At 46.8% G+C, this 11,190-nt stretch overlaps 1 protein-coding gene across 1 annotated transcript in view; it reads left to right on the forward strand.

The window, feature by feature from the left end:
• The window catches only part of SYNPO2L (synaptopodin 2 like), a 41,175-nt gene extending 34,836 nt beyond the window's left edge, over positions 1 to 6,339 (forward strand). Inside the window, exon 4 of the mRNA XM_027649695.1 lies at positions 5 to 6,339. Within this exon, the coding sequence (XP_027505496.1) occupies positions 5 to 2,040 (2,036 nt within the window). The 3' untranslated portion in view covers positions 2,041 to 6,339. The remainder of the gene's footprint in view (positions 1 to 4) is intronic.
• Positions 6,340 to 11,190: the final 4,851 nt, after the last annotated feature.

Genomic DNA, 11,190 nt, shown 5'->3' on the forward strand with positions numbered 1-11,190 from the left:
TCAGACTGGGACAACACTTACCTAGACATTGAGAAGTCCAAGTCTGACACTGAACAGAAGGAAGAGAAGCAAAAAGGTTTGAGTGAAGCCTCAGGTAAAGGAGCACGATTGTTTGAGCAGCAGAGGGAACGGGCTGGGAAGTACACAGTTGAGAAAGCTCCAGTGCAGAAGAGCCCCCAGCTTGACCCAGCTGCCCAGCCAAAGCAGGGCACAGTGAACGGAGATATGCCTGTGCCAGAGGAGAAGGCAGACAGCATGCCCCTCAGCATCCACCTGGAAAGTGTGCAAGTGCCCAGCAAGCAGCCAGCCACCCTCCCTACTGAGATTCAGGCTGCTCCTAGCCCCACTTTCTTCCCACCTCCCCCGAGCACCCCCGACCCTTTCTCTGCAAGCTCAACAAGCATGTTCAACAGGTCTGCACGGCCCTTTACTCCTGGCTTTTCTGGCCAACGCCCAGCAACTTCCTCTGTCATCTTTAGGCCATCTGCACCCAAAAAACCCAGTGAAAATCTGAGTGGGCAAACCACAGTGGTTTCCCCTTTCTCATTTCCGGCTCCTGCCAACGCACCAGTGCCAACACACCGTGGTGCAGTCAGCTCCTCCACATCTCTGTATATCCCTGCACCAGGAAGGCCAACATCACCACTGGAGTCACAGCCAAAAGGAGGAATTTCTCCAGAAACTAAGCCTTCTGCCAACACTGCTCGGACATCCACCACTTCTATCTTTCTGTCAACTCCCTCAAAGCCAGGAGGGGATGTGGCCTCTGCAGCATCCCAGCCACAAGTCCATGGAACAGCCTCTTCTTCTTTGTATATTAGTCCAGCACCATCACAGCACATGAGAAGCAGTTCCCCTGTGCCAAAGCAGCCTTCTCCTGCCATCACTCCAGCAACGCCACGACCTCCTTCGGAGCCCTTAACCTCCAGGGAGCAGAGGATTGCTGTGCCAGCTCCCCGCACAGGCATCCTGCAGGAGGCTCGCCGGCGGGGCAACAAGAAACCCATGTTCAGTAAGATTGAGGAGAAGAAGAAGAATTCACCCAATCCTGAGCTCCTGTCTCTGGTGCAGAACCTGGATGAGAAGCCGAAAGGTGACCACCCCGGGGCAGGCTTCGAGTCTGGGCCTGAGGAAGACTTCCTCAGCCTGGGTGCTGAGGCCTGCAACTTCATGCAGTCCTCGGGCCGTAAGTTCAAGACCCCACCTCCAGTGGCTCCTAAGCCAGATGCTGGACTGGTAAATGGGGCCCAGGACATGCCTCAGCTTAAAGGCAAGGGGGCAGAGCTCTTTGCCAAACGCCAGAGCCGCATGGACAAATATGTGGTGGAGACAACACCGAAGCCGGACCCCAAGCCCAGGACCCCCTCTCCTTCCCCTTCTCTACCCTCATCCTGGAAATATTCACCCAACATCCGGGCTCCCCCTCCAATAGCTTACAACCCAATGCATTCCCCTTTCTATCCCCTGGCAGCCAGCAAATCTCAGGCTAGCAAAGCAGAGAGCAAAGTGAAAAAGGCACCTGGCCAGAAATCAGGGATCAAGGTCATTGATATAATGCGCCACCAGCCCTATCAATTAAAGTCAGCCATGTTCTGTTTTGGGGATCCCCCAAGCTCCAGCACTCAGAATTCTGGTCAGCCAGCCCCACAGGCTAGCTCATCCTTCATGGCAGCCAAGCAGGTGCCCGTGAAAACAGCCAAGACCCAGGAGATTCGTCGCTTCTCCACTCCGGCTCCCATGCCAGCCTCTAGCAGCCTGGCACCTACCGTGCTTATGCCCCGCTCAGCAACCACGCTGGATGAGCCATTGTGGAGAACAGAAATGGCCTCTTCTGCCCCTGCTACACCAGCACCCTTCAAGGTGGAGCTCAGCCAGTCCCCAAAACCATATCAGAGCTCCCCAGAGCCTGGTCAGGTGGGCCAGGGGCCTTCTCCAAATCCAGCCTCTGCCTCTCGGTTTCAGGTGGCCAGGCCCAAATTCTCAGCAGCAAGAACAGGGATGCAGGCCAATGTGTGGAGGCCAAGTTTTGGCCACCATTGAGGCAGGTACCCCTCCCATCCCGTCTGTGGCCCCGCAGAGATAGTGCTTGTTTTGTCTTTCCTGTCAGCTCAGTACATTGGGATGAGTGACACAAAACGAAGAAAAAAAACCAAACCAAATTACTCCCCTTCTGCACCACCCTCTCCCCCAACCTCCCCTTGGTCTCAGATGGGAAACTTCATGGAAAGGCTTACTGGCTGTGGATATAGTAGGAGGAAGAATGTGGAGAAAGGGTACATGTGTGGTATACAGAGACTGGGAACTTGTACACAGCAGCAAAACCCACCTCTGGAGGGGGTGAATGACAGGGGTTGTATCACATGAGGACACACAGGAGGCAGTGGTTTTCCTTTCCCAAGGGCTTTGGAGTCACCCCTGAATGGAGGGAAACCAGGGGGCAACAGCTTTCCCAAGAAGAAAGGGTGAGAGGTGGAATTACGGAACAGAAGTCCTTTCCCGTTAGACTGCTCCTCTCTGAGCTTGTCAGTCTGTACACATGCACCTGTGTGCACACACATGTACACAGCAACACTCAGCAGGAAGTGAAAGTAAAAGTGGGGCTTCACCTTAGACACTTCTCCCAGACTTCCATCTGGAAGGGCATGGGAAAGAAGGCAAGAGAGCAGAGTGAGCGGTGGTGTTTGCCCATGCACATGTGGGCAGTGTGCCCTGTGCAGGAGAGTGGCCGTGTGTGCCCCATTCCTCCAGTCAGCAGGGCTGGGGGTAAAAGGGAGAGTCGTCCCAGCTGATACAAAACATGACTTAGGTCTGGAAGCGGTTTGCCAAAAAGGGCCTTTGAGTGGACTTGGTGGGGCTATCACCAGCTGTGGAAACTGGAAAAGGGAGTATCAATTTCTAAGGATACACAAAATCAAAGCTAAGCTCAGGCAGTGGCTGGTTGGCACAAAGAAAGGCTCTGCAGCATTAGTCCCACTGGAACAGGATGTGGATGCTGTAAGTACAAAGGTGGATTGCATGGGAGAAGGTACAGTTGACTTTAAAAGGAGGCAGGATTGAAAATGCATTTGCATATGATCTTTTTTTTTATTTAGGATGGAAGTGTGGCTAGATTAGAAATGGGTCATGGCATAATGCTTGCTGAAAACTTTGTGATGAGCTGGAAAACAGAGGCCCTTTACAGACATTCTCAGTGTGGAAGTGGAGGTCAGGAAAACAGAAAGTCACAAGTAAAATTTCATACTAAATGATTTAGGTATCCTTGGGGTCTATTTGGTAAAAACTGAAGTGCTCTGAGAATCCCAGAAGATCTGCACTCATATACACATACAGAGCTCAGTTTGCTGGTGATACTGGGGAAAGAGTAATGGTTATTCCCTGAATGTCCCAGGCTAGCCTCCGACTTAATCTCTACACTAAAGGCATAGATGAAGAAAGCATTCCATTTCCCAAGGAAGAATTCAACATATTAATAGGGACTGTGCATGTGTATGTGCATGTCATCCGTACTCTGGTTTACACACACCCCTGCCATTTACTTTCTGCCTGTGTTCCTCCTTTTCCACCAACCACTTTTACAGTGCGATCCCACAAGTACACCAAGAAAGCATTGCTCCTGAAGCACTGGGTCCAAACACAGCAGATGCCCCAGCTGCAGGGAAGGGGCTTGCCACCTCTTCTTGGGTCAGGGTTGCCCAGCCTTTTGCTAAACCCTTAGGAATATCTATGGGAGGCAGAATGAGTCTCATAGACCCACTTGAGACAAGTGTCCATCTTGTCCACAAAACTCACTCCTCCCCTTCAAGCAGTAGCTGTTCTCTGACTGGACTGTGCACAAACTTTGGCTATACAAAACTGTAGGTTCTAGGGAGAAAAAAAGGAGTGCAAGTGGGGCTGATGCAGTCTATAAGCAGTGAAGCTAGTATGGTTTCACACTAAGCCTGAGCCAACCTTCCTCTGCACGGCAGGAGCTTATGATGTGTAGTTGGGTATAGCTGGGTCTATACTTTTCCTTGGAGGCTCTAAAGTCCTTCTGTGTGAGCACCTTGAGATTTTTCATATGTGCTCTCCCACAAAGAAAAAGAACAGTGGAGAACCTAGCTAGCAGCTCTAATCCTGGACAAGCTTGGGAGGGAGAGAATGAGAGAAAAGGAGAAGTAATACACAATCCTGCCTTTGAATCCTTCACTCTGGCCGGACTTGTTCTGCAGGCCTGTGTTTGCAGTGCACATTCCTGGGGGCCCTGAAACATAGGATGAGCATGCTGGGGAGAGAGGAGGACAGCACTTACACTTGGCACACTATCAGCCATGGAAGAGGATCATCAGAAAACCTTTGGGAACACCTTGAGTTGATGGACAAAGGTGTGGCTGAGTCAGAATAGGTGCTGCGCCTGATTGTATGACACAGGAGCAGCCAAGCTGAATTGCTGAGGGGATTGTTTGTGTCCCTGGAAAGCTCCAGAGAGGATGTCTCAGGAGAAATCCTCACCACGGAGTTAATTCAGATCACCAGAATCCACTTAGCTCCAGTGAAGGAGAGCAGCCATGCTACAGAACTTATCTTGGATATTGCTTTCTCACTCATCCTGTACTGCATTGCATTGCCAGCATTTCTGGAAAAAAACATTCTGTGTGCTAAAGTAAACTGAATATCTGTGTTTCTTCCCAAACATGGAAGGAGGAATCTTCTATTTTATCTAGGAAAGCTGTGGGAAGGAACTCAAGGACTAGCAGTGCTCCAAAAGCTTTGTCTCTCATCTCCTTGTGGAGTGTTGTCTGTCACTGGCTAGTGGTTTAAGCCACTAGCCTTAGACAGACAAGCCAGCCCAGGCTGAAAGCATTACTGAACTCAGGTGTAGAGAGGGGTTGTGTGGACCAGAGAAAGGGTGCTCAAGATAATTCCGCAGTGAAGAAGTAACCTCAGAAAGTCTGAATCTTACTCCAGTGTCCCTTTCCCTGAGGTCCCTAAAGTTAACCGCTCTCAGGGCCTGAGTGTCTCAGGAAATTCATTTCGCCACTGGAAAAATAGAGATGTCTGGCCTTAGTATGTAAGGGAGATTGCATGTGGTTAGTATTTCAGTGATCCCACTCCAGCTTTCTGGGAGATAATGATACCTGCCAAGGTGTGATGGCCAAACACTGCTCAGTGTTAGATGTCATGACCCAAGTGAGTGGAATAAACTGCACTTGCCCCATCATTTCTGATAATGTAATGGGCAGGAGATGAAAAAAAAGGTAGGTTTGATTGGAAAATGAATATTAAACATAAGAGGAAGAGAAAGAATCAGAAGGCTGGGAATCCTGCATTTTACTTATATCCTTGGTTCAAAGCTATCTTTAGAAGCAAATCCAAAGTAGTGTAATGGATCTCAGCCCTTTACAAACTTTTCTGGATCCTATGCTGACACAGGACATGATCTGCAGAAGCAGAGGGTGTTGCAGATGAGGCCTACACTGCTTGTGGTGTATCCCAAAGAAGGCCTGTAGCTGCAAGTAGGATGAGATGAGAAATAATACTGAAATGCATCTGTTAAGTTGTAAGGAAGAAACCTGAACTACTGCTGGCTTTAAGCAGCTCTGCTAGTGTCTGCTCTTGAAAATATTGTGGCTAGCCTGTTAGAAAGGTCACAGGTGATATTACAAGGAATACTTTTGAAGCATATAAGCTTGTTTTAAGCCTCTCCAAATGTCTAATTCCTCAGCTGTTAAACAAGCACAGACAAAACCAGTTCTTTAACAAGTTTTATGTCCCACGTGCTAAGTTATAAGCTGCAGTGGTAGGCCAAACCTCAGTGTCCCCTTTGAAGATGTCTGCATGGGCTCTGATTTAAAACTGCCTATCATCCCTCCTCTCTATCATGCTGCAGGTTACACATTGCAGCTCTGGCAGTTCTGGGGTTTTATCTTTGCTTCAGAAGTAACAGTCCTTTCCCTCTGGATTTATGGGAACACTTACCAGAGATAACCTCAAGATCCTGCAGCAGCTGAGAGGAAGAATCTCAGAAGAGACTGTGTGTGATGAGGAGTCACTGATCAACAGACGTGAGCACAGTGCACGGCAAGATTGTCCCTTATAAAGAATATGCTCCCTTTCTGCTATAATATCCAGCACCCCCTATCAGACCCATCTAGATCCTAGAAGAGACCCATCAGTACTCTGAAGATGGGAGCCCTGCATTAGTGCTCTGTCTGGTGCAAGATGTGACCCCAGAAGACCAGAGTTGGCATCTTTGTTTATGGAAATCCTGTTTTTCCTTTTCTGTTTTGTCCTTTTTTTTTCCAATCTAAAATCACTTTCTATTTGTTTGTGCAGAAAAATAAACTTGTGATATGCACTTTACAGGTGGTATTTTTTCACTTTCTTTGCTAGGCACCCAGGAGGAATTGCTATGTGTACAGCACATGTAGTTAGCACTATCATCAAACTCCTAAGGCCAAGAGAATATAAAGAGTCCAAAAAAGGATGGGATATCTCAGGGATAAAAACATATAAGTTGGACTTAAAGCCCCTATACATTAAAAAAGCCCCATGCAAGCAAAAACTTAAGTGAGATACAAAACTTTGGTACTACAGTCTATAAAATGCTCACTGACAGCGTGAAGAAATTCACGGCCCGGCCCGAGCTGGCTGCCCCATCACTGCCCCTCAGCCTGCTCTAACCTACCCTCTGCTTGTAAATCTGATATCAATGGAAGTTTGTCAGCTCTATTAAATCCGATTATAAACTTACATTGAACGATTCAACTTAATATTAACCAAAAGATCAGAAAAACAAAATCACCCAGAAAATCAAATATATCCCACTGTATCCTCAGACTCCAAGTCTAATCCTAGTGCTAACCTTAACTCAATTCATGTTAGTGTCTACTCAGTTTCTGGTTCCCGAGAGGTTTATTGTGTTCAGGTTAGGACAAGTGGTAGGAGGTCACCTTTTCCAGATGCATCTCACTCACAGACAGCAACTCCTGAGCACTGCAGAAGATGCTGGAATCAGCTGTAGGATTAGACTGCAGGCTCTGGACATTTGTCCAGGTATAATTTTGAGGATGTTTTTCAGATTAATTACAAGGAGATGTTCCTTATGCAGTGGTCTGGAGGTGAATCTTCAAATTATCCAGCATATTTCTGACTGACTTGCTGACAGGAAATTCAGGAAGGGGCAGCAATGTTTGCTGATGTCAGACTTGAGCTTCTGTCCAACGAGAAGAACAGCTCACAAAGAAATAAGTCTGCAGATGCACAGGCTGCAGATTAGGACTGCATCTTGTTTTGCTTAATAAAGCTGACATAGTAGGATTATGACTCCAGATGGTTTGACACATTGCAGGACGGTTGCTGTATCCAGGGCTCTGATTAAATTCCCTATTAACCTCTACAACCTTCTCAAGTGAGAGTCATTTCCTCTCACAGCAGATCATGTCAGAAGGAGCCAGACAAACAGACTTTGAAAGATGGAACAAAAGCCTGCCAAGCCAAAGGATTACTAAGCACTTAAGCAGCAGGCTAGAGATAAACTTGGCCTTCAGTATGCACCTCAGAGAGAAGTTTTAAAACCAGAAAATAGTAAGGTGCCTAGTGGGGATATCTACTCCCAAACAGTCACACCTGATGGAAGGAGAATGTCCAGCACTGAGCTCAGCAGGGTAGTTATGTGGTATGTAGGAAAGATAAAGGGCATTCCTTGACAGTACAGACCTATAGCTTCAACGGCCACTAGATGTTGCCACTGTTCTTCTCTGAGTTACCTGGGGTTTTGGCGTTTGCCTGATGCGGTGTTAAGTCTGGAGGGTTTAAAATCTTAGGAAATCCTTTCGTCCTAATCTATCCTCTTTTGACGTTTACATGTGGTGTTGCTCAGTCCCACATACCAGAGGAGAAGGTCAGTCTCATACCAGGGAGTTTTGGCAGCGAAGGGCTTGCTGCAGCTTGGAGGGGATTCCTGGGTGGTAGCATGTGGGTCATGCAGGCAAACAGGCAGCCCAGCAAGTAACACACCATGGGCATGCCAGCTATTTCAACACACACTGCAGCTCTGTGATCAAATCCTACATATTTCTGCCCCAGACCTACATCTCATTGTGCATTAAGCTCACTTAGTGGCAACAGGGAGCCTGGCATTAACTGTTTCTCTTATTTTGGTGCTAAAAAGTGCTGACAAGTCTTCCTGATGTCTGTGTAAAAGTGGAAGAGATTAAGTATATATTAAATATTTTAAAATAACAAATATGATATTTATTTGAAAATAATAACTAAAAAACCAATTGGGGAAAAAAGTGCCAAATCAAGGGTTGTGCAACATTTTTTCAGAACAGATTGAATCATTTTGAAATCTGCTGCTTATGAGTACCTTCAGCACAGATCAGTCCTGGGCAGCAGGGAAAAAGGAGATCAGGGAAAGGGTTTAATTCTCTGTCTTTGGAAAATCAAAATGGTGAAGACTGATGCTGTTTGCCTGACTTACATGTGATCAAAATGTGCTCAGGAGACAGCCCTGCTGATGACCACTGTCTGAACTACTGCTTGTGTCCATACAGCACAGTGTAATGAGGCAGATCTTATGCACTGCTCTTGAAATGATTTTGTAGACATCAGTGACTGAAGCTAGACTTTTTGAAATTAGATGCAGAAGAATGCAGTGCAAAAATAAATTAGTTTTGAAGAAACGTGCCAGAGAAGGCAAAGCTTTGTTCAGGCTGTTCCTAAGGCCACTTAAACAAAGGGTATATTTGGAAAGAGGGAGGTGGTCACAGAGAGATACAGACAATTCCTTGTATGATTAAAAACATCTCCCTGAAGTGCTGAAATGGCCTACAGGCAGCACATGTACTACCTCACCGGCATAAATGGACATTCCATGTACTTAAGCAAAGACTGAATTTAGCCACCACACTCCAGGTAAGCCCCCCACCTCACCTCAGTGAAAACTACACCAGCTTATCAAGCAAGGCTTGTAGTGATTTAAAGCCCTTAGCATTGAGTAGCATGAGTGCATAAGATAACAGTAAGAAAACAAATACCTTCTTCTCTATGCTGAGTTCACTGCATTGCTTATGGCAGAGATAGCAGATTGGTGCAATATTCCCAGTGCAAAAAGCCACAGAGCTGCTGAACCCAGCACCACGGCAGGACACAAGTGAAGTCTCTGCTAGACCCACAATTGATATTTCTAGACTAGTGAACTACACATTCCTGTGTCTCAGGAGAAACTGTCTAGAGAGGAGAAAGGGGCAGGATTTAGTTCTCAGCCTGGTAACTGAAAATGAAGACATTATTTGAAGGTAGAGTAGGAGGTAAGAGTCTTAGTTAAAGATGTGTCTTGGTGCATAAGTGTCAGACACAAGACTGCTTTATCCAAATCACCCTATAAATCCTGGTGCCATACTAATAGGATAAACACTCTCACATTCCTTCTAGGCTCAAGGCTCAGGCTCTGTGCAGCACACTCCAGATGCACTCTTAGGTCCTGTGTCTCACCTGGTCTGTGTACATGCAGATGAAAACAAACTCTGGAGGACTGGGGTTGCAAGGACAGAACAGGACTTCATAGAGTGCTGAATGAGGGTTATGGATCATCTTTCAAAATGGAGAAGGCCAAAGTCTCTTCAGAAATTGAGGCTGACAACAGTCACAGGGATAACAGCACTCAAAAGCCTTGCTAAGAGACTGGTCTAAATCTTGGTTTTTCCTACTGGAATTTCTGATGAGTCCGATGATTGGTCTAGGAACCGAAATACTACCCATCACCATGTAGGTAATAAAGAAATCTTCCCACGTGATCATTTCAGCTTCTAGGTACTATTTCTGAGCCCTGGATAAAGCTCCTGCCCTATATTCCCTACTCCCAGCTTACTTCCCTTCATATGCCTGCTCTATCTGTCTTGTTTCCAATTCCTTGCGCCCCCAGCCTACTTCTCACACGAGACCTTGACTAGGCACAGAAATGCTTTGTTCTCATCTGACCACTGTTCCCATCACTCCTTGAAGCTGGACTTTGGAGTCCTTGGCCTTGCCCCTAACCCTGCTTGCCTCTTGCCCTTCAGGCTGGGGATCCACAGGGGACTCTTGTCCCCTGGAGTTGGCTCACCCTGAACTGCTGTCAGTGCCTTGTTCCTGGTCCTAATTTCAGGGCATGCCTGCTCCTATCCTGATTGACATCCTCACACACCATGCTAGACATGCCTTCTCTTCACCTTGCTATTGCTTTTTCTTAGTCTCTCTTGAGTTTCATAAGAGGGCTCACATCCGTTTCCTGCTCACTTCCAACTACCAGCCAGCCATGGGGCACTCTGCTCCCTTCCAGCCTGCTCAGCTCCTCTCTCTCTGCAGCTGCCTGGGGTGGAAGGAAGCAGAGGACCATCAGGTCATGTTTGTGGCAGGGAAGATCAACCATATACTTCCCTGCTACATCATCTTTTGAAGCTACAAAAGATTTATCTCAAAATCCAGTAGGTTTCCACATGATATTCAGCTGGCACAAACTGTTCCCTAGGGTATAATTTGTGCTCAGAAGGGCACAGGAGATGACTGGAGAAATAATACAGCAGCTATAAATTGGTCTGAAAACAGCTGCTAGAAGCAAGTAGAGAGGAGGTAGAGTTTAATATCAATCTAGTTACTGCAAGAAGATGCCATATAATTGTATCTGCATTTCTCAGCTTCTCACCTGATAATATAAATCACATTAATTTCTTAAATCATTATCAAGAAATGATCATTATCATTATCTTAAATCATGTATCTAGAAACTTCTTGAAATTAAGAGGTGTCTGTAACTCATGCCTTTTGGACAGGAGAGGCAAAGGGCTGCTGATTTTAAACAATACAGCAGCATATTGTGTCTCTTCTTACTATGTCGCTCCACATTATGACAGGCAGTGTCTCCCTTAAAGAGTAGGGTTTAGAACACAGGGAACTTGAATAGGAGAGCAGCATCTCAAAGAGCACAACTGCATGTCACAGCAAGGACTGCGCACTCTGGCCAAATGCCCAGCGTGGTGCTAAACCAATCTCAAAGAGAGAATGTGGACAAAAGGTATTCCTCCTTGTACAACCTGCAGTTAGCAGGGCTTGGCCAACACTATGAGACCTGCTCCTGCATGGCCTCCTGCACTTGTGCAGAGTGGGTGTGATGTTTGGACAGATGGTCAGTTGTGACGGCAGCATTTGACACCCTCCAGCTCTGTGCAGATG

The sequence above is a fragment of the Corapipo altera genome, unplaced genomic scaffold, assembly GCF_003945725.1.
Source record: "Corapipo altera isolate COAL_440 unplaced genomic scaffold, ASM394572v1 53, whole genome shotgun sequence".
Classification (NCBI taxonomy): domain Eukaryota; kingdom Metazoa; phylum Chordata; class Aves; order Passeriformes; family Pipridae; genus Corapipo; species Corapipo altera.